General features: G+C 43.8%; 1 protein-coding gene across 1 annotated transcript; it reads right to left on the reverse strand.

Moving 5' to 3' along the window:
- Window positions 1-1245: 1245 nt before the first annotated feature.
- Window positions 1246-24469, reverse strand: TUBB4A (tubulin beta 4A class IVa). The gene is made up of 4 exons (XM_040346651.1): window positions 24338-24469; window positions 6593-6701; window positions 5577-5687; window positions 1246-3582 (listed from the first exon to the last, which is right to left on the reverse strand). The coding sequence occupies exons 1-4, from the start codon at window positions 24392-24394 to the stop codon at window positions 2525-2527; spliced, it is 1335 nt and encodes a 444-aa protein (XP_040202585.1). The 5' UTR covers window positions 24395-24469; the 3' UTR covers window positions 1246-2524.
- Between the last annotated feature and the right edge of the window lie 263 nt (window positions 24470-24732).

Below are 24732 nucleotides of genomic sequence, written 5' to 3' on the forward strand. Positions count from 1 at the left end.
ATGACACAGCTGGATACCACTATAAGCACATGAGCATTTTGATTTATGATCTATTCACATATTTATGACATGGATTTTTTGAACAGACATGCACAAGAGCACTTTGGATTGAGTTGTGTATCATACATGTACATTTTGATTACTTAAAACAGGGGTCTCCAAACAGCGGCCCGAGGGCCAGATGTGGCCCCTTGCTAGCCTTTATCCAGCCCTTGGGGGCACTATTCCTCCCACCATGACCAGCAATATGACACTATGTTTTCCACTGATACCAATGATGAGATTCTTTTCCTCCTACCAATACCAATAATGGGGCACTACTTCTACTGAACACCAACCACGAGCCCATATTTATTCTCACCGATGCTGGGCTTGGGACATTTGCTAACCCTGCTGGCCACAACCCGGCCCTCCTAAAATCTGAAGGACAGTAGACTGGCCCTTTGTATGAAACGAGGCTCGGAGCTTGAGAAAGGCTTCACCTGCTACATGGACGGTTCGACATAGGAGGTGCATCCGAGAGCACGAATAGCTATGTCGAACCGTCCATGTAGCAGGTGAAGCCTTTCTCAAGCATGATGCTTGAGAAAGGAGCGCGCTTAGTCATTGGCAAGGATCCACTTCGAAACGTCGTCGCACTATAGTGACGTCGCTGCGCTCCGAGCCTCGTTTCCAACTAGTCCCCCGTACCAGCTGGCTTCACCTGCTACATGGACGGTTCGACATAGCTGTTCGTGCTCTCGGATGCACCTCCTAACAACTAGCGCGGAAAGATGTCTCACAACCCCCCTCTCTTCAGGATTTACCCATCGAATCTACATGCTGGATTCTATTATTTTAAATGTAAGTTCACACTGTAATCTGTATGCTAATAAAGCTTTATATCGCTTAACCCGGAGGTGCCCTCTGTTTTCTCTTTTCCTATTATATACATTATATTCTATTTATTAATATTGATGTATGCACTTTGGTATTTGCACTGATAGAGTGTGCATTATACTTAATATTAAATTCTCTAGCGCAGAGTATATATATTTTTATTTTATTTTGCACGATTTATGAGAAGTGTACAACGCTAGCAGCTGTTTGTTACTACAATCAATTTAGCATCTGGTCAGTGGAGCCTCACAGGATTCTTCTTTTAGTCTTTAGGGCCGCTTTGCCTAGACCCCCCCCCCCCCCTTTCAAACTGCACACTGCCCTCTTTGCTCAAAAAATAAAAATAAAATAAAAGACACCGAAATTGTTTTCGCACAGGGCCTTTATTCAGTAGTGTAGTGTGCAGATATGACAAATTTGCCAGGGGGGTAAGTGCTTTCATCATGTGCAATAGGTCCAATGAACTGGGCAACGGATTCACAACATCACATTTATGTATTCACTTAAACCATACAGACAAAAATAAAAAATAAATTCAGCAGGAGACACGTTGTATATGCATTAAAAAGAGTCTGGAGGACTCTTGAACCTCTAGGAATGGATCCTTCAAGAGACAGCATGTTACCTTCCTCGCCAGTTTACAGTGAGTGCACCAAATAGTAAGCACTTACTACCCACCAATAGTGGTGGGAAAATTAAGCGCCAGTGTTTAAAATAAAAAACACAAAAAGTAGGAGGAGCTCAAGGGGACCAGATCTGAGGGCAACGAAGGCTCGTCATGCACAAGAACGGGGCAGTGACATCCAATACTAATGTTGGCACAGTAATTAACACAAGAAGGGCACTGTAAACACTTACCGCCCTGAATCTACTGGCTCGGCCAGCACTTGTGAACCGAGAATGTCAAAAGCTGCCGGCAGTGAGAACAGCAGGCAACTGAGCCTCAGGATGGGACATGTTAAAAACGAACGCTTGGCAATTTAAAAAATTATGAAATATAAAAGGCAGTGAACTTACAATTGAACAAAACTGGCCGTTGGCATACACAGCTTTGTTTTATTCCATTTCAGTAGGCCCCCCCAATACTGAAACTACAATTTACGCCATCAAGAAGTAAACTAGCAAGACGTTCTATCAACACAAGTCAATTCCACCCAAATTACCAGGGACAGTCTATGCAGAGGACGGGCCAATCACCATTGAGAACTCCATCGGCGTTAGGTGGCATTCCTAGCACTAACACAATTTACATCGAACACAAACCCTTTACAGAAGACAAGTCTCCTCTGCTCAAGTAGGATGAGACCCCTTTTGTCACAATACGAGAGTCACAATGGCCTGGTCTATCATTCGGAACAAGTGCAACCACAATGAAAACAAACGATCACCAGGAACATTTTCTGAATCCTATGAACAGTGTCTAGTGCCGATTGACTTTGAAATTAGCGCTTCTTCCTATGAGGCTTTAGATGTGGATTCAACCATGAGGGTAAAAAGTTCAGCTCCATATTCTTCATGACTCACCGATTCAGAGGTTCTGCCAATTCTCACAGCGGGGAAGGGGGGCCTGCTGTTTGGCGAGAGGACTTTTATGGTAGGATGAAGGGGTAAAATTCTTCATTTGTGTGTAGGTCAGCGAGTAAATTTATGCGACTTCTTCTTCAGCCTCCTCTTCGAACTCTCCCTCTTCTGCTGTGGCATCCTGGTACTGCTGGTACTCCGAGACCAAATCATTCATGTTGCTCTCAGCTTCTGTGAACTCCATCTCATCCATGCCTTCTCCGGTGTACCAGTGCAAGAAGGCTTTGCGACGGAACATGGCAGTGAACTGCTCAGAGATGCGTTTGAATAGCTCTTGGATGGCTGTGCTGTTGCCGATGAAGGTGGCGGCCATTTTCAGACCACGTGGCGGGATGTCACAGACTGCGGTCTTCACATTGTTGGGGATCCATTCTACAAAGTAGCTGCTGTTTTTGTTTTGGACATTCAGCATCTGCTCGTCCACCTCCTTCATGGACATGCGTCCTCTAAAGACAGCTGCCACTGTTAAATAACGTCCGTGTCTTGGGTCACAGGCAGCCATCATGTTTTTGGAGTCGAACATTTGCTGGGTGAGCTCTGGTACTGTGAGGGAACGATATTGCTGGCTTCCTCGGCTAGTTAAGGGAGCAAATCCTGGCATGAAGAAGTGAAGACGTGGGAAGGGGACCATGTTGACAGCTAGTTTTCGGAGATCGGCATTGAGCTGACCTGGGAAGCGCAGACAGGTGGTGACACCGCTCATGGTTGCACTGACCAAGTGGTTAAGATCGCCATATGTAGGGGTGGTCAACTTGAGTGTACGGAAGCAGATATCATACAGAGCTTCATTGTCTATGCAGTAGGTCTCATCTGTGTTTTCTACAAGTTGGTGGACAGAAAGTGTGGCATTGTAAGGTTCTACCACTGTGTCAGATACTTTGGGGGAGGGTACAACGCTGAAGGTGTTCATGATTCGGTCTGGGTATTCTTCTCTGATCTTGCTGATGAGGAGGGTTCCCATGCCAGATCCAGTTCCACCACCCAGGGAATGAGTAAGCTGAAAACCCTGCAAACAGTCACAGCTTTCAGCTTCCTTCCTCACTACGTCCATCACAGAGTCCACCAACTCCGCTCCCTCTGTGTAGTGTCCCTTGGCCCAGTTGTTGCCAGCGCCACTTTGACCTGCAAGAGAAGACCCATAATATGGTTACATCCAAGATACAATACTGCGAAGAATGATTAGAAACACATGAAGTGGGCACTGGGGGGTTGGTAAAAAACAGCCACATTTTACACCCCCTCAGCCACCCACCTGAATGCTGCAGCATTTTTAACAGAATTTGACAGGACTGCCTGCATCTCATCACAAGTTAAATTACATACACTGCTTCAGGTCAGTCCCACCTCCTTGTGCAAGAAAAACACGTGTGTTTTTTTAAAATTATTATTTATTTATTTTTTTATGCGATTACCACCTTCACCATGTTATTGAAATGGAGGTTACCTCAATAAAAGTAAAAAAAAAAAAAAAAGGGTTGCAACAAATGTATTTATACTTTGAGTATTTCATCTGTTATAGACATGCATATTTATGATATATTTATGTCATGTTACGCTGTTAATTATTTTACACTAGCCCTGAGGAAGGTGGTACAATTTCCCCTGAAATGCACTGGCTTCACCTAATGCTATTAATCACTAAAATTTTGAATAGACCCTTGAGTGTCAATAAAAGTACCCACCCCAAAGTTTAGGTAGCACTGCCAGTCAAACGCACCCATTGAGTTTAACGGGCTGGCACTGCAACCTGAATGCTCGCAGTTGTGGTGCAGTTTAGCATGGAAAATGAACGGTCTGCAATAAATAGAACAAAAAAAAAAAAAAAGGCGGAGGGACAAAAAAAATTACAGTAACGCCTCAACACGTCAGTCACTTTTCGATTTGGTGCTAGGGATGTGCGTATATATTGGCCAAAAATAGGGTTATCGCCTTTTGCCGATACAAATAAAAAAAAAAAAAAAAATGCACAATTTTGCTGTGTTTTTGATAGTACATGTGACTCGCATTTCTTGCTGTGTTTTCAATGCATTTCAATGGGAGGTGCATTTTTTGTAACTGACCAAATATGCCGCACGCAGGAATTTTAACGCCTGCAATGGACCAGTGGATTCATTTTTCTTGAGTTTTTTTTTACACAAGAGCAAAGCAGCTAAAAAGGTGGTGGTAATGGCTGAAAATTTATATATATATATATATATATATATATATATATATATATATATATATATATATATATATATATATATATATATATATATATATAATTACACACACACACACACACACACACACACACACACACATAAAAATCAAAGTCCATTTCAGTTTTCAATGTCCAAAAACAAAATGGAGAAAGAGTTACCGCTCCAGATGGGTGTATGAAAACAATCCATGTCCTTTCAGAAAAGCCCAGGTGTCAGCAATGCACAAAGCAAAATTAGAAAGAATGTCTGGAAAAAAAAAAACCTTTCGTTGCCTTTTATTGATAAAAAAAAGCTTTAAACACCACACATCACAGCAAAAATAGGGGATGCAGCTGCGTTCCCTATTTTTGCTGTGATGTGTGGTGTTTAAAGCTTTTTTTTTTATCAATAAAAGGCAACGAAAGTTTCAGAGCGCGGCTGTCCAGACATTTTCTAATTTTTCCATTTCGGCATCCTGAATTTTCGGTCCACCATTTGGCGCTCATCTATTACGCACCACAGAGTTAGGTTAGCACGGTCAATCAAACTCGCTCATGGAGTTCAATAGGGCTGCATTGCAACTGGAACACTCAGCTTGCAGTTTCCCTATTGGGTAGTAAGCATCACCGCCACATGAAGGAGCCCTAGCAGAACATCTCCTATGGGGAAAACAAGACAGTCTACCTATCAAATTTGGGATGACAACTTAGCCCAGAGTAGGTTTTTAAATTCTAGTAAACCTATACTGAGAAAGACTGTCCTGTCAATTTAAAGTACAGATAAACCACATACAAGGGATAGTGTGAACTCATTTTAGTTCATACAGAATCATATAAAAAAATATATATAAAATATTATAAAAAAAAAAAAAAAAAAAAAAAAAAAAAAAAAAAAAAGTAACAGAATATTTTTTTTAAATAACAAAAAAATTACCAAAAACAAAGTTGTCTGGCCTGAAGATCTGTCCGAATGGTCCAGAACGGACGGAGTCCATGGTGCCAGGCTCCAAGTCCACAAGGACAGCTCTGGGTACATACTTTCCACCTAAGAAAAAGGGATTTAAACAGGTTTTAGTTGGTGGGAAAAATGACAAAAAAGTCTCCACTAAGAAAATTCCCTTTACTTCATGCCCACCATTACACCCATTACACTTAATCACTGACAATAATAATAATAATAATAATAATAATAATAATAATAATAATAATAATAATAATAAATAGGCTTCTCAGTCACCCGACTAGAGCAGTAAAGACAATGCAGAAAGCACAAATTAAGAGTCACAATGATACCACCCGTTTGAACTCATTTAGACATGCCCGATGCAAATAAAACCCTACATGGGTGAAAATTTTCCGTTTTATAATTGAAAAAGTAAAAGAAAATCCCAAATTTTGGGTTGTCCCCAGAAAAGTAATGGAGGAGAAATCTAATCTAAGGGAGTGTTATAACCCGTTAGATATTTTTTCTCGCCCTCTGTGTACCATTGTGGAGATTTACCTTCACTTCCTGTCCCATAGCCAAACAGGAAGTAAGAAGAAATCCCATGGTAACCCCCAGGTCACCAGAACTAGTGTAGTTCTGGTGACCTGGGGGTTACCATGGGATTTCCTCTTACTTCCTGTTTGGCTATGGGACAGGAAGTGAAGGTAAATCTCCACAATGGTACACAGAGGGCGAGAAAAAAAATCTAACGGGTTATAACACTCCCTTAGATTAGATTTCTCCTCCATTACTTTTCTGGGGACAACCCAAAATTTGGGATTTTCTTTTACTTTTTCAATTATAAAACGATAAACAGGACAAATAGGGAGATTCACTCTAACAGGGGCACTGACGGCAATAAAAACTGACAGGGGTTCTAATCCCTTTACACTTTAACATACCATGCTTGAAAAACACCACACCAACGCCTCCACCATAATCAGATCAAACCCCTCCAGACATACCTGAGGCTTCATTGTAATAGACGTTAATTCTTTCCAGCTGCAGGTCGCTGTCTCCATGGTAGGTTCCTGTGGGGTCAATGCCGTGCTCGTCACTGATCACTTCCCAAAACTGTGGAGGAAAGAAGAGAATTTAGAGGAGAACCTTATATAGAAGACTGTATACATTCTATTAGACATGTGCTCTGCCAAAAAAAAAAGTTTTGCTTTTTTCGGAAACTCGGGAAATTCGGAAATGCGGAATTCCGGAAAAGCAAAAAAAATAAATAATAAAAAAAAAAAAAAAACAAGAATTTTCCCAATTTTTTTTTCGGAAAGTAAAATAAATAAATTGATTTTCGAATTACAATTTTTCATTTTGGAATTTTCACATTTTTCTAATTAAACTATTGTAGTTAATTTGCGATGCATAGTAACCCATTATGCTTTACCTTTGCAGGGAAACAAAGAGGAAGTAAAACCCATCAGGGTTTACTTCCTCTTGAAGCCCGCTGTCTGATGTGACAGAACCATCCAGGCTCAGGCAAGACAGCGACCAAATGGTCGAGATCCACCTACATGCCTGGACCATCACCCAGCTTCTCTGAGCCGCTGAGAGCCTAAACCTGCTGCTCCCTCCACAGCCCAGCGTTCTAGGGAGCGTTAGGGGGCAGAGCTCAGAAAACCGAGTGATCGGCTGCGTTTGGTCGTTCGGTTCAGTGTTGGAGCCGGCAGGGGACCGATGAAGGAAATTACAAGGCACTTGGTGAACAGCAGTGGTGCCAAGTAAGCGAACCCCTGTGGTTAGCTGGAAGAGGGAAGTCATTTGGCGCAGGATCCGGGATTGCAGAAATCGCTGTAGTAGCACCGAATATTATAGCGATTGACGGCTTCACTGGTGGCCCATCCAGTATGCCAAATGCATATTTAATTGGCCAAGCTGAACCAAAGTAAGAACATAACTGAAGTTTATCCTTATAAAAAAGTGAGCACACCCAGGGCCGGCCCTATGATGGGACCGGGTGGTACCATGGGTACCAGGCAGCACTTTTAGGGGGGCAGCATACTGATGCCCGCCAGCCCGTTCCGCCACCCAAATAAAATTGATGTCCTTTTTTTCCCACAAATAGAGCTTTTTGGTGATATTTGATCACCTCTGCGTTTTTTTTGTGTGAATATATATATATATATATATATATATATATATATATATATATATATATATATATATATATATTTTTTTTTTTAAATAAATATCCCCAAAATTTAGAATAAACTATTTTCTTCAGTTTAGGCCAATATGTATTCTACATATTTTTGGTACGAAAAAACAAAACAAAACACAATAAGCGTACATTGATTAGTTTGCGCAAAAGACATTGTGGCCGCCGGCAATTCACAGGTCCCTTTATACTCCTGGATACATGTATAGAGCCCTGACAGGTCCTCTTTTTACTCCTATATACATGTATAGAGCCATGACAGGCCCTCGTTATACTCCTTTACATGTATAGAGCCATGTCAAGTACTCTTTATAGTCCTATATACATTTATAGAGCCATGACAGGTCCTCTTGATATTCCTTTACATGTAAAGAGTAATGACAGGTCCTCTTTATACTCCTTTATAAATGTATAGAGCCATGACGGGTCCCCTTTAGTTATCATGATATAAAATAATGAATGTGGGGGCCTTTTGGTTGGCGTGATTTTTCTGGGGGGGGCAGCATTTCATTCTTGGTCCCAGGCAGTACAATGTTATGGGCCGGCACTGAGCACACCCATATGAACACATTTTTTTAATTTTCCCTAGTCCTACAAGAAAGATTTTGGGCCCAAAAGCCACACCACACACTATATACAATCTTGTCTTGTTGCCAAGAAACAGTGCACTCTGAGAACCACTGCTATAAAAGTTAATTTGGTGAAAAGAAGCCAATGTGCATTTTAAACAGCTCTTCCTCCACCGCTGCTGGTAAACGAAGCGGCTTCTTCCCGTATCTGGAGTCTGGTCTACACAGCCAATGTGCAGGGAACCTCTGCAGGGCTCAAACCATTCATCCATGTAATGCAGGGGTGTCCAAACTTTTTTCAAAGAGGGCCAGATTTGATTTAGTGAACATGCGTGAGGGCTGACTATTTTGCCTGACATTCTTTGAACCATTAAAATTCTGCCTAAGTGTGTTCGTCTGAGCACTAATACATGGCCCAACAAGAATACATGGCCCCAACGAATCCCAGAGCGCTGCTTAGGACTAAGGATGAGCTTGGGCGTATTATTTGGATATACTGTATTTATCGGCGTATAACACGCACAGGCTCACCATTGCCATGAATGCAGCCTCACCATTGCCATGAATGCAGCCTCACCATTGCCATGAATGCAGCCTCACCATTGCCATGAATGCAGCCTCACCATTGCCATGAATGCAGCCTCACCATTGCAACCTCACCATTGCAACCTCACCATTGCAACCAATGCAGCCTCACCATTGCAACCAATGCAGCCTCACCATTGCAACCAATGCAGCCTCACCATTGCAACCAATGCAGCCTGAATGATGCCCATCTGCAGCCTGAATGATGCCCATCTGCAGCCTCGGAGGGCAGAGGGAGGGGGCGGGACAAATGCCGACAGATTACAAACAGGAGAATGTCTTGTTTACCCTATGGCCTCTTTAATACAAATTCCGCCTCCTATGATAGACAGAACAGTCTTCCAATGGCAGCCCAGGAGATGGGACTTCCAATAGAGACGCTGCTGAGTAAACAGGAGATTCTCTTCATGTAATCTGACAGCGCTTGTCCTGTCCCCACCAAGGCAGCGCCAATAAATACAGTATATATCTTTTGTGGCCCTGGGGGCCGCAGACAATATATATATCCAAATCCCCAGGGGGGCCATATTAAATCAACAGGGGGGCCACATTTGGCCCCCGGGCCTGACTTTGGACATGCCTGATGTAATGGAAAGCGAAGGGTGGGGGCCCGGTACAAGCTGTACAATCATTCAATGCAGCCAGGCGTGTGTAGGAAAGGCGTAATTTGTTCTGTGTACAATCTGATCAAAGAACAAGCCAACCTTCATAAATAGGTTGAAGACACCAGGAACCAAATGCTTTAACACAAACAGCAATGCATGATAACCCACAGCATCCAATCAGAATGATTGTTGCCCCGACCCCAGTAATCTTTCTAATAATACATCCACATACTGAAGTGCAATGGTTGATTGCATCGGTAAAATGTTGAAAGAAAAAAAAAACTGGCACTACAAAGTCCTCCTTTGGTGGTACATGGCGTCGGCAACAGTAGCATCCCATGCCCCTGCTTTAGGAGGTTGTGGTCTGGATGGCACCGTGTTCCACATTTGATGGACTTGCCCAAAAGTGAGGAGGTTCTGGATTGGTACTTAGAATTTCATTTATTCACTCACTCACACAAGTGAACCTCGCCAACTTGCCACTGCAGGCACTGTTGGGGGACGTCAAAACACACAAGAGGCCCATAGACTTTGTATTTGTAACAGCCATTGCTAGAAAAATAATGGTCATTCAAACATAATGTTGGCAGATACCAGCTCCTCATAATTCCACTTCGTATACTCTGGTAACATCGTAGTTTGGGGCAGGATCAGAACAGAGATATTGAAGTCGTTCAAAGTCAGTTCTAAAGGCATGTCCCCTTATATTGTATATCCTACAGGCAGTTAAAGTGGATGTAAAGCCAAATTTTTTATTTTTTTTTATGTCACAATGTAGAGTATAAGATTTCCTATCATCTGTGCCCAGTCTTGCCACACAGAGTTAATCCAGCTCTGAGCAATCCACTTTTATTGTTCAGTGAAAATTAACAGACTTCCAGATAAAACCCTGTCCAAATACAAAGTCCATTCCTCTCTCCTTGCTTTGAGTGACAGGTTATTTACATATCTAGCTTGGACAGGTTTATCATATGTTATGTTTCTCATAATCTGAGGTGAGCCACAGTATAAAAAGTGAGAAATCCACCCCTCCCCCACATAACACTAGGGGTGCAACGGATCAAAAAACTCACGGATCGGATCGATCCTCGGATCAGGAGTCACGGATCGGATCATTTTCGGATCAGCAAAAAAAAAAAAAAAAAAAAAAAGGTCCGTTTTTTCATTGGTCCAAAAAGAAAAAAAAAAAAAAAAATTTATATATTATATAATATATATATATATATATATATATATATATATATATTTTTTTTTTGCTGTAAAAACATCAAGATTGTACTTTAAGTCCCAAACAGCCTCTCCTGCTTCCTCTTTAATCCACCCCTGTGAATTGCTATTGTGCTCTTTTTTCCCCCTTTCCCCCCCCTCCTCTCACACCAGTGCTTCACTGCTAACATTCCCATTCAGCTTGCTAGAGCCCAGTGCACAGCGTGACACGCCTCCCCGGGGAGGCGTGTCACGCTGGGCTCTGGCAAGCAGACTGGCCGCCGCTCCGGAGCTAGGCCGAAGCCGGGGACTTTCCTAGGCCTAGGCTCCGGAGCGCTCCGCGGATCGCGGGGTGTGCCGATCCGAACGGGGTGGCCCGTTCGGATCACGGATCGGTGACGATCTGTTACACCCCTACATAACACATCCTGGTAATATACAATGACCTGTGGATCACCTCATATTATGATAAACATGTCCAAGCTAGATATGTAAATAACCCATCACTCAAAGCAAGGAGAGAGGAATGGACTTTGTATTTAGACAGGGTTTTATCTGGAAGTCTGTTAATTTTCACTGAACATTAAAAGAGGATTGCTCAGAGCTGGATTAACTATGTGTGGCAAGACTGGGCACAGATGATAGGAAATCTTATACTCTACATTGTGACATCCAAAAATTATTTTTTTGGTTTACATCCACTTTAAGTACCCATTAAAACAACAACCAGGTACCCACACTGCATAATGGCATGTGGACCTAGATCTTCCTCAAAGTTCAGATGGCAAAAAGCTTGCCACCATGTTTAGGGGGCTCCAAGACAGTATTGGAGTGGAACTACTAAGGACCCCCAACATGCTCATGTTTGGTACTGCTGCCCAATACTGCCATTTGCATAGTATTACCCAATGAAAGGTACCTCACAAGACAACCAGCTACCCACACTGCATATTGGGAGGTGGAGGATGTGCGAGCCTAGATGTCTCTCAAAGTTGATGACATTGCCACCATATTTAGGGGCTCCAAGGAAGCATGGGAGTGCAACAACTAGAGGACAATATTGTTTTGCAAATCTATGTACAAACCGTACAATTAAATCAGTTCTCATATCGCTGTTTTACTAACCTAACAGCTTATTATTCTAAAATAGGAAACCTTAAAGTGGAGGTTCACCCTAAAAACAAGTATATACCATTCAATCCAGCATACTGCCGACAAGTACAGTATACCGTATTTTTTTTCATACCGTAGTATAGGTATTTCTTCCCCCGGCTTCCAGGTAGTGAATCCCACGGGACTGGGCGTTCCTAGTCGAGATTAACGTATGACAAAAGCTTGCCCCCCGGCACAAAAAGGCGCGTCACCAGTTTCCGAAAAAAGCTGAACTGCGGTGCGCAGGCGCCGTATAGCGCCGACACGCAGTTCGGCTTCTTTCGGAAACTGGTGACTCGCATTTTGCGCCGGGGGGCAAGCTTTTGTCATACGTCAATCACCTAGTCTCGATTGGGAATGCCCAGTCCCGCGGGATTCTCTACCCGGAAGCCGGGGGGGGGGGGGGGAGAAATACCTATACTACGGTATGTAAACCGAAAAAAAAAAAACAGCATACTGTACATGTCGCAGTATGCTGGATTGAATGGTAAATACTTGTTTTTAGGGTGAACCTCAACTTTAATTTTGTTTTCAAATATTAACCAGTTAAGCCCCGGACCAATATGCAGCCTAAAGACCCAAGGTGTTTTTACAGTTCGGGACTGCGTCACTTTAACAGACAATTGCGCGGTCGTGCGACGTGGCTCCCAAACAAAATTGGCGTCCTTTTTCCCCCACAAATAGAGCTTTCTTTTGGTGGTATTTGATCACATCTGCGGTTTTTAGTTTTTGCGCTATAAACAAAAATAGAGTGACAATTTTGAAAAAAATGCAATATTTTTTACTTTTTGCTGTAATAAATATCCCACAAAAACATATATAAAAACATTTTTTTTCCTCAGTTTAGGCCGATACGTATTCTTCTACCTATTTTTAGTAAAAAAAAAAAAAATCGCAATAAGCGTTTATAGATTGGTTTGCGCAAAATTTATAGCGTTTACAAAATAGGGGATAGTTTTGTTGCATTTTTATTAATTTTTTTTTTTACTCCTAATGGCGGCGATCAGCAATTTTTTTCGTGACTGCAACATTATGGCGGACACTTCGGACAATTTTGACACATTTTTGGGACCATTGTCATTTTCACAGCAAAAAATGCATTTAAATTGCATTCTTTATTGTGAAAATGACAGTTGCAGTTTGGGAGTTAACCACAGGTGGCGCTGTAGGAGTTAGGGTGCACCTAGTATGTGTTTACAACTGTAGGGGGGTGTGGCTGTAGGAATGACGTCATCGATCGTGTCTTCCCTATAAAGGGAATGACGCGATCGATGCGCCGCCCATAGTGAAGCACGGGGAAGCCGTGTTTACATACGGCTCTCCCCGTTCTTCAGCTCCGGGGAGCGATCGCGACGGAGCGGCTATAAACAAATAGCCGCGCCGTGGTCCCGGATCGCTCCCCGAGCGGACCCGACCTCCGCATGTAGCGGGGGGGGTCCCGATCGGACCCCCCACCCGCTAATAGGCAAGGACGTACATGTACGCCCATGTGCCTGTACGTGCCATATTGTGGATGTATATGTACATGCGGGGGTCGGGAACTGGTTAAAGATTCTACCAGCAAGAATAAGTCCTTACATTTAAAAAGAGCACCTGTCATTTCAGATCCACTATGGCAGCTCCTGTTAGTGGGCATCCACTCTCCTGCTGCCACCACATCCCTCACCATGTTGTGTCACTGTCGCAAAGCAAGCCGTCCCATTAAAGTGAATGAGACTGTCGATGAGTCAACAGCAGGTCAGAGTTGACATTTGCTCTTTAAAAAAAAAAAATGATGATTTAAGTCAAGCCTTTTTACTAGATTTAAATCTTAAAATCGACTTGATTTAAACCAAATCTACCCCGATGACCAGCGCCTTTAAAGACGGTTTGTACCTCAACCTTCCCAAGTCCATTTTGACAGACAATCAGGTGTAGCCATCAGACTTTTCACACTTTCCTTCAACCTCAGTCACCGTTATCTAGTCATGTCCATTACTTGGGGGGGTTTCGACAACTCTTGTGTGATGGCGTGAGAAGAAAACCCAGTGACAGAACACAGGAAATCAATTCCAAGGGAGGATGTTTAGATATCGGAAATAAACCCATTCCTGAAATGTCATCAAGCTACCTCCTGAAAAGACACTAAGGCCCCATGCACACGAGAAGCAATTACAAACACCTCTAAACTCACGTTTTCAAAGGCCAAAAACGTCATTAAAACGCCCGTTTTTGCCGCGAATTGCGCTGCGTTTTGCCGCGATTAGCGACGTTTTACCGCGTTTGCGGCTGTCAGCGCTTATCTCAAAGACATTGTAGACCCTCCCAAAGTTTAAAACGCAAAAATAAAACGCTTCTGAACCCAAAATGTTGCGTCTGGAAAAACGGACATAAACCCAACTGCTTTAAAACGCCAAAAAACTTGACTGTGTGCATGGACACATAGGATAACATTAAATGTGTTCAGGGGCAGCTGAAAAAAATGCCCAAATGCCTCTGAACTCGAGTTTAGCAGCGTCTCGTGTGCATGGGGCCTTAAGCCACATTCTAATACAGAGCCCAACTTAGAATTTTTTAGGAAGACCTGGATCTAAGGAAAGATTGGAATTTTGGATATTTCTTTAACAGTCGTGATCATTTTAGTTGAATCTACGACTAGCAGTGTTTTTTCCAGCATCAGTCACCCCATCCCCCAACCAGCGTTAAAGGAGCCATCAAGCACTGACGGGTTGTGGGTGTAGACGCGGCTGTAAACAGCCATTATCTCTGTATAATAAAGCCATTCAACAGACCTGAAAATATTTGCATTGAGCGTGATATCCTGGTCATTCAACGACAGAACAAGGAGGGCGTTTTGGAGTGCCAATTATACTGTCATTTGCAAACAGCTCACATCTGTTTTTGAGGATCATAAATCCATAAACAGCTGAACGGCTTCGCCGGTAAGAAGCCACAGACCTCACCCCGGATGACAGATTAAAGGTCCACCAGCTGTGCTGGATTCTCACAGCTATTGTCTCCCAATGCAGCGAGTTATGAATGATCGATGTTGGATCCTATATACACATGTCCAATGTCTACAGCTCTACGCTAATCTTGAAGGCCATTTTACGAATAGTAGTGTAAAATGAAGGTTCCCATGGCAACAATTTAAATCCTAGTGATCATTTTCCCAGTGCAAGTTAGACTAGCTGCTATAGATACAGCCCCGCTTTCACAATCTACCTTCGAATAGTCATTCCCGACTATAACCGACCTAACCAAAGCCAAGTAACCCATAAAAAACACTGCTTATAATTTTACCAATGTCATTGACCACTACAGGTTAGGAAAGCAGTTGCTCGTTACTAGGCTTTTTTTTTTTTTAGGAAAGGTCTCTTGGGAGAAGCATGGATGATGCCACTGCTGGATAGTACAGATACTGGCTGCCATACTGACCCTTGCACTTCAATATCTAGGCAATAAATGCTTGAACCACAGTTCATGGACTTCATAAGCACAACCGCACCAAATCATAAAATATACCGTATTTATCGGTGCATACCGCGCACTTTTTACCCCATAAAATCAGGGGAAAATCGTGGGTGCGCGATATACGCCGATAGCATACCTCGGAGGGGAACGAGTGCCCGCCGGAAATCAGAGAGTCATCTCCTCTCGGCTCTCACGTCACACACGCACAGTCCCGCCTCCGCCACCAGCATTGGACCAGTGTTCCGTCTGTCACAGGAGATGATATAAACATATTCGCCAGCACACCAAGGATCATTCAAAAAAACGTCCAAATTTTTTTTAATGCATATTAGCGATCCAAAAAGCTTTATGGATCGCTAATATGCATTAAAAAAAATGTGGACATTTTTTTAAATGATCCTTGGTGTGCTGGCGAATAGGTTTATATGATTTGCTTTCCGGTTCCCAGCTGGTAATCGTTTCAGCACCCTTTTACTTATTGGCCATTTTCCTTGAAGGTGTGCAATTGGAATATTTTTGAGACTGTCACAGGAGATGGTCCAATGCCGATGGCGGGACTGTGCATGTGTGACGTGACAGCCGAGTGAGAGGAGATGACGGCTCGGTGATTTTTCCGGCGGGCGCTCGTCCCACTCTGAGGTATGTGAGGTATGTGCGAGAGCCGCTTGACCTCTTCAATATCACTCTAATTATTCCCCCTTATCCAAGAAACTTGAGGTTGATCTCCAAATGTGGTCAGTATATGATCTGTCCTCAATTGGCAGGGTTATTTCTATTAAAATTGATGTTGCTACCTAGAGTGTTGCATTATTTTCGCTCATTACCTATCAATTTGAATGGGGCAGACTTATTGAAGCTACAAGCTAAACTTAGTTTTTTCCAGAAAATTCCCTCTTAAAATTGGGGTGCGCATTATACGCCGGCGCGCGTTATACGCCGATAAATACGGTAGTATAAACTGTGGTTCAAGTATTTCTTAGCTAAATATAGAATTTCTTTGAATGTGGCATGGTGTTATGTTTATGGTTACCAGGTGTCCATTGTGCCTCCCTATGGTTCCCTGTCAGTTTTATTTTGAATATCTCGTACTTCAATAGGTCAAGTCACTGAACCAATATGGAGATAAATTTAAATGGACCTTGCCAAAACGTGCATCATACATAGGGCGACCAATACCTGTGGATGCAACAATTTTATTGTAGCAACGTCCTGATTGTATGGAAATTTAGATTAATCTAAGCTAATGAAATGGGACTTTTGACGGTACAGGTAATCAGTGTAAAAATCTATAAATATTTATTTGTAAAAAAATACATATGAAACAATCTATGTACACAAACTTGTAAGACAGTGTAGTGTCAGCATATAACCCCAGTAGGTATTAGAGTAGTATTTCAGAAAATCTTATGATACAAGTATACTCATAACATGAGGACACAGACATCAAAGGGTATATATAGATTTGATATTCTTGAAACTGGGTTCAATATGTGAGGTAGTAGATCTTGCTTTTAACTCGACATGTTTCGCATAAAAACGCTTCATCAGGAGCATAGAAGTAGACCAGTCGAATTTCGGGCAGAACACACCAATAAGGCTGTGTATGTAAAAAAACTTTAACCCAACCAGCCTGTTGGGCATTGGGTAAGTATTCGTTATATATATATAGTAGTAGAGAAATGGGCTGTAACACAAACTGCCGGTAGAAAGTGACAAATAGGAGACAGGGAAACCCTTCAATGTAGTATACTCCCAACGTGGCTTACTAAGGCTCCACATACAATGCTAAAGCGGGTCTAGGCACAAGAGGAGAGAGCCACCTCTGCCAATAAACACTTCCAGAGGGAGAAAACGTATCCACAAATATGCCGTTGTCGTTGAGTGTGTATAGAAGCCAGAGAAGAGAGGAAAGACACGGAGGGGACCGTCCTGCATAAAGGCACTCCTGTGTACATATGAAGATCAAGACTTCAGACCTGACTTGGATTTCCCCCCCAATATACATATCGTATATACTCGAGTATAAACCAAGTTCTTCAGCACTTTTTTTTATTAAAAGCCAGCAGCTACAAATACTGCAGCTGCCGACTTAATAAATGGACACTTACTGTATTTGTCAGCGTATAAGGCGACTGGGCGTATAAGACGACCCCCTAATATTCCAGCTAAAATGTTGGTTTTGGGATAAACTCGCCGAATAAGATGACCCCCTAACCCCCCCTCACTGTGCCATTGTCTCACCTCACTTCGACGATCTCCATACCTTATCCCTGGCAGAGTCAGACTGCGGGCATCCATTTTTAAAAGCCACGCCTCCTCCTCGTGCTGTTCCGTGATAGGCGGAACACTCAGTTTCCCAGCAGAGCCTGTATTCCGCCCATCACTGACGTCCTCGGACTATATACTTCCAGTAAATTTAGGAAGGGGCCTCAGACTTCAAGCACAACAAAATGGCTTTGTGCTCATAAAATAAGGAAAGGGAAGGCAGCCCATTTATTTGAATGGGCTGCCATGTCTCCAGAGACACAGGTCCCTGAACAATTTTAGAATTTTATTCCCCCCACAGATTTATATTCATCTCGCACTGTAAAAATCTGTAGAAAAGGCACCAAGGTAATGGTAGGACAAAGCCCAGAATTCCCCATCTGCAAAACGCAGCTACTCAAGACATTGACACTTCGGTGGGTAAAATATCAACTTTGGATGCAACAGACTTGCATTTCATGATCAGAGTTCTGTGAAACCCTAAAGGTTCCTCAGATTACTAGGTGTTCCTTAAAGTGGTTGTAAAGGCAGAAAGTTTTTTTTATCCTAATGAATTCTATGCATTAAGATAAAAAGCCTTCTGTGTGCAGCAGCCCCCCTAATACTTACCTGAGCTCCCTCTTATCCAGCCATGTTGCACGAGAGACTTGGCTGTCTGGGACTCTCCTCCCTCATTGGCTGAGTCAGCAGTGAAGCGTCATTGGCTCCTGCTGCTGTTCATTAAAGTCAGTAAGCCAATGAGGAAAGAGGGGGTGGGGCTGGGCCACGGCTCCATGTCTGAATATATATAGAAGCTGCAGCTTTGCTTGGGTGCCCCCATAGCAAGATTCTTGCTGTGGGGGCACTCAGCAGGAGCCAGGAGCGACGAAGAGGTACCCGAGAAGAGGAGGATCTGGGCTACCCTTTGCAAAACCACAGCACAGAGCAGGCAACTATAACATGTTTGTTACTTTGCCAGCAAGTTTTCTTCCTCAATGCTATGCAGCTTTAGAACCACTTTAAGGTGGGCATTCTTCCTACTTGGCCACCAATATATGGGGCATTATTTCCATTGATACCAGATTAATTGGTTTAAAGATAAAGACAAGCAAAAGAGCCTGGGCCCCCGGGCTACAGTTTGGAGACCACTGGTCTAAACATTATGAATGCCGGTTGTACATTGGTGGCCAGTGAACGCATTGCTCCCCCTAACGTATCTAAAAGGATCATTGGTATAAGAGGTAACATTTTCCAAGATGGACGCCCTCAGGCTACAAATGCAACATAAATATATGTGAATGTTGGCACAGAACCCGCCACTCATCCATTCCTTTCTCGTTGGCGTTCACGCTGTGGAAGACCTGACCACGGTCCTGTAAATGACTTCTTTCACGTAGTATAGGTTAGTAGGACTATATATAGGGCTCTCACATTGACATACAAGCAGTTAAGTTGTTCCACGCCTGTCTTGTCACTCTGCAGTGACACGGGTCCAACTCATTCCTGCTCCATGTGCGTCACCTGACACCGGTGTGGCCAGATCCGGCTGGAGAGGGTGGGGGTGGGGGGTGTGCCGGGTGAGGCCGTCTCATGTGTAGAGATCCATGATTAAGCACACGTCTGCTGCATCATAAAACTCCTCTCCTCCTGTGCTATTAAATAGCAAGGCTAGCCCAGATTTAAAGGGCAGAAAAACAAAAGCTGCTGCCCTTCTCTATGCCATGGCACCCTCCATCCACACTACTCAGCTGTGTATAAATAGAGGCTCTTCTGTGTCTCTCCTCTATTCCACATCGGACATTTCTGTGAATGGACAATAGCGTGAAAGTGAGACAGACATCTACCACACCCGGCTGCATTACTGTATGTGACCAGGCACCCCCCCACCCTTACTAGGAGCAAGGACAGAGCCCTGTCTGTACTATGGGGGGGGGGGGGGGGCGCAAATGCACATCGCAGACCAGGAGTCTTCCTTATTCACCATCAAATCTCCAGAGTAAAGATCACCCCTGTATAACCCTAGGCTACACATCACTTCCCAACCACGGCTGAGCGGAGCAGGCTAAATATGGGGACAGGATTAACAGAACTCAAACCTATATCCAATACACATCTAGACCTCTGTCTAGACGATCGATGAGTTGAATTACTGATCCCGATCACTACAGAGGGGGGAGGAGAGAACCTACATCACACCGACACCGAGCCTGCTACGAATATGGATACATGACCCACTACTGGAGTCATCCATGATCACCACCATCTACCGCAGAATGCCAGAGTAGAAAGCTCTTCAGGGGGACCATCATGGAATCCACCAAACTCAGCTACATAGCACCAACATATTCCATGCTGCTGTACAGAGAACCCCCAACCCACACCAACATATTCCATGGTGCTCTACAGAGAACCCACACCAACATATTCCATGGTGCTCTACAGAGAACCCCCAACCCACACCATTAACATATTCCATGGTGCTGTACGGAGAACCCCCATCCTACACCACCAACATATTCCATGGTGCTCTACAGAGAACCCACACCAACATATTCCATGGTGCTCTACAGAGAACCCCAACCCACACCATTAACATATTCCATGGTGCTGTACGGAGAACCCCCATCCCACACCACCAACATATTCCACGGTGCTCTACAGAGAACCCACACCAACATATTCCATGGTGCTCTACAGAGAACCCCCAACCCACACCACCAACATATTCCATGGTGCTCTACAGAGAACCCACACCAACATATTCCATGGTGCTGTACAGAGAACCCCCAACCCACACCACCAACATATTCCATGGTGCTCTACAGAGAACCCACACCAACATATTCCATGGTGCTCTACAGAGAACCCCCAACCCACACCACCAACATATTCCATGGTGCTCTACAGAGAACCCACACCAACATATTCCATGGTGCTCTACAGAGAACCCACACCAACATATTCCATGGTGCTCTACAGAGAACCCCCAACCCACACCACCAACATATTCCATGGTGCTCTACAGAGAACCCACACCAACATATTCCATGGTGCTCTACAGAGAACCCACACCAACATATTCCATGGTGCTGTACAGAGAACCCCCAACCCACACCACCAACATATTCCATGGTGCTCTACAGAGAACCCACACCAACATATTCCATGGTGCTCTACAGAGAACCCCCAACCCACACCACCAACATATTCCATGGTGCTCTACAGAGAACCCACACCAACATATTCCATGGTGCTCTACAGAGAACCCACACCAACATATTCCATGGTGCTCTACAGAGAACCCCCAACCCACACCACCAACATATTCCATGGTGCTCTACAGAGAACCCACACCAACATATTCCATGGTGCTCTACAGAGAACCCACACCAACATATTCCATGGTGCTGTACAGAGAACCCCCATCCCACACCACCAACATATTCCATGGTGCTCTACAGAGAACCCACACCAACATATTCCATGGTGCTCTACAGAGAACCCACACCAACATATTCCATGGTGCTCTACAGAGAACCCCAACCCACACCACCAACATATTCCATGGTGCTGTACAGAGAACCCCCAACCCACACCACCAACATATTCCATGGTGCTCTACAGAGAACCCACACCAACATATTCTATGGTGCTGTACAGAGAACCCCCAACCCACACCACCAACATATTCCATGGTGCTCTACAGAGAACCCACACCAACATATTCCATGGTGCTGTACAGAGAACCCCCAACCCACACCACCAACATATTCCATGGTGCTCTACAGAGAACCCACACCAACATATTCCATGGTGCTCTACAGAGAACCCACACCAACATATTCCATGGTGCTGTACAGAGAACCCCCAACCCACACCACCAACATATTCCATGGTGCTCTACAGAGAACCCACACCAACATATTCCATGGTGCTGTACAGAGAACCCCCAACCCACACCACCAACATATTCCATGGTGCTCTACAGAGAACCCACACCAACATATTCTATGGTGCTGTACAGAGAACCCCCAACCCACACCACCAACATATTCCATGGTGCTCTACAGAGAACCCACACCAACATATTCCATGGTGCTGTACAGAGAACCCCCAACCCACACCACCAACATATTCCATGGTGCTCTACAGAGAACCCACATCATCATATTCCATGTGCTCTACAGAGAACCCCAACCCACATCACCAACATATTCCATGGTGCTGTACAGAGAACCCCAACCCACACCACCAATATATTCCACAGTGCTCTACAGAGTACCCACACCACCAACATATTCCATGGTGCTGTACGGAGAACCCCAACCCACACCACCAACATATTCCATGGAGCTCTACAGAGTACCCCCAACCCACACCACACCAATATATTCCATGGTGCTGTACGGAGAACCCCACCCACACCATTAACCTATTCCATGGTGCTGTACGGAGAACCCCAACCACCAACATATTCCATGGTGCTCTACAGAGAACCCCAACGCACGCCACCAACATATTCCATGCTGCTGTACAGAGAACCCCAACCCACACCACCAATATATTCCATGGTGCTGTACGGAGAACCCCAACCCACACCAACATTTTCCATGGTGCTGTACAGAGTACACTAACTCACACCACCAACATATTCCATGGTGCTATACGGAGAACACCAACCCACACCAACATATTCCATGGTGCTGTACAGAGAACCCCAACCCACACCACCAACATATTCCATGGTGCTGTACAGAGAGCTTTAACCCACACCCCCATTCTACCAACATATTCCTTGGTGCCATATAGAACACACCAACTTATACTCCTATAGTAGAGCTGCACGATTAATCGTTAAAGAATCAGACTGCGATTCTCCCCCGCCCCCCCCCCCCCTTCGCAATCTTAAAGAATTTTCCTGATTCTATGCAGAGTTCTTTGCTAACAACTGACAAATAAAAAATCAGGCAGTTTGCCAAGTTTCTAATATCAGAGATGAGGAGAAACATTGTAAAACTTTGTCCTTTTAGATCAAAGGGATGAACTTCCATCTGTGAGGGAAGTTTAACCCCTTCAGCCTGGGTTCACACTGATGCGAGTTTACAGCGAATCTGAAGCGTTTAGGAACACAGGTAAAAAAGCACAGTATTCCATGGCTTTGGTTGACATCTATGTGTTCCGAATTTGGTGCTAAGAAAAAAAATAAAAATAAAAGGGTCCCGTGGGCGTTGGACTACGGGTGCGATGTGAATTTTATCTTCATAGGCTTCAATTGAACTTGCAGTAAACTCGCAGCACATAGTTTAAATCTCTGCTAATTGTTCACCATCTGCCTCCTGAAATTAGTGGTAAAAATTGCGGTAAATTCGCACCTCAAAACGCAAGGCAAAATTTGCACCTCACACAAAACAAAAAAAAAAAAAAAAAAAATGGATCAAGTTGGCAGTAGTGTGATCCTAGGCTTATGTTTTTCAATGTTTAAGCGCCCCCCCCCCCAATGGGATCAAAAACGCTGGCGAGCGGCATTTCAGCATTTATTGGCGTTTGAGGTTAGAGCATTTTTACAGCTGATTAATGAAGTTTTTTTCGATCATCCCTGTACAATTAATTTTTTTCCTGCCACAACTAATAGAAACAGTTTTGATCGATCTATTAGCTGTGGTAGCAAAAAAAAAAAAAAAATCCAATACAAGGTTGATTGATGACGTTTTTTTCCACGCAAAACGTGTAGATCGCGCTCGATCGGCATATACATCGGCCACGTATACTCGATTTTTTTTTTCCCCCGATAACCAATAGGGACAGTTTCCATCGATCTCTTGGCTGTGGCAGGAAAAAAAATAAAAAACACGATACTAGGTATATCGATGACTTTTTTTTCACACCCATACACATAGATCATGTTCAATCAGCCCTGTACGATCCAATCAACCCTGTACAATCATTTTTTTCTGCCACAAGTCATATAGACAGTTTGAATCGATCATCTATTGGCTGAGGCATGAAAAAAAAAAAAAAAAAAGCCAATACAAGGCTGATCAATTATGTTTTTTCACACCCATACATGTAGATCACATTCGATCAGCTCTGTACGATCAATGTATTTTCTGCCACAACTGATAGGTCTCCGATCGATGATAACCATCCCTATTGGCAGACAAAAAAAACACACACACACACACACACACACACACACACACACACACACACACACACACACACACACACACAATCGCCTGGCGTCGGTCAATAGCATTTTTTACCCCTCACACCCTTGTGAACATCAATCTACACATAAGGGAGTGGAAAAACCACCATCAATCCACCCTAGACTATTATTTTTTTCCCTACCACTCCCAATTGACTTAGGTCGATCAAAACTGTCACTCGATCAAAACTGTCACTCGATCAAAACTGTCACTTGTCAAGTAATCTTGCCCTATTGATCGGTTTTATTGCACTGTAAATGGCTGCCATATTTTATTATTAAAGCTGATCACCCCCATATTACATCTATTGGGGTCTGCAGAGTAATCCATACATTGTATCAGAGGATCCCTCTATAAGGAATGTTTTAGTGGTGATTATATAGAATTCTATACTGAAGTGCAGTATGTGTGTCCAGCTGTAGGGGGCGCAGTGACCGCCGTTTCCTCTATTGGCAGTAAAGCGATACAATGTATTCACTTTCCCCCTATAGAGGAAGTACAGGACAGCCCCTCCCCCGCTCACCTTGGCCCCGATCTGGTTGCCGCACTGGCCTGCCTGCAGGTGCACGATCTCCCTCATGATGCCGCTGTGCTAGTTCCTTACAAGACAAGCTGTCAACGTCGAGTCCGGAACCTTCTGAGAGCCCCCTCCCTGCCTCCCTGGGCTTTTATACGACATGACGTCACCGCAGCCGAAACACCGCCTCCAGAGGGCGGGGAGGAAGGAGGAATACCTTCTCCGCCATCTTTCAAATGGGCTGGAGAAGCCGGGAAATCCATCTTAGTTTAGGCACGGCGGCCATTTTCCTTTCTGTCACTCCTGAAAGTTGATGACAGGTAACACTTTATAGGAATCTTTTGGTCTCTTGTCAGTATTAACCACTTGAAGCCAAGCCTTTCCTGATAGTAACAGTTTAC

Source organism: Rana temporaria, chromosome 3 (genome assembly GCF_905171775.1).
Source record: "Rana temporaria chromosome 3, aRanTem1.1, whole genome shotgun sequence".
NCBI classification, from domain to species: Eukaryota; Metazoa; Chordata; class Amphibia; order Anura; family Ranidae; genus Rana; species Rana temporaria.

Coding starts and splice junctions, on each gene's coding strand:
- TUBB4A (XM_040346651.1), bottom strand. CDS start 24,394: ATGAGGGAGATCGTGCACCTGCAGGCAGGCCAGTGCGGCAACCAGATC. Junction 5,688..6,592: donor CTATTACAATGAAGCCTCAG/GTATGTCTGGAG, acceptor CCTTTTTCTTAG/GTGGAAAGTATGTACCCAGA. Junction 3,583..5,576: donor GCCAGACAACTTTGTTTTTG/GTAATTTTTTTG, acceptor CTTCTCTTGCAG/GTCAAAGTGGCGCTGGCAAC.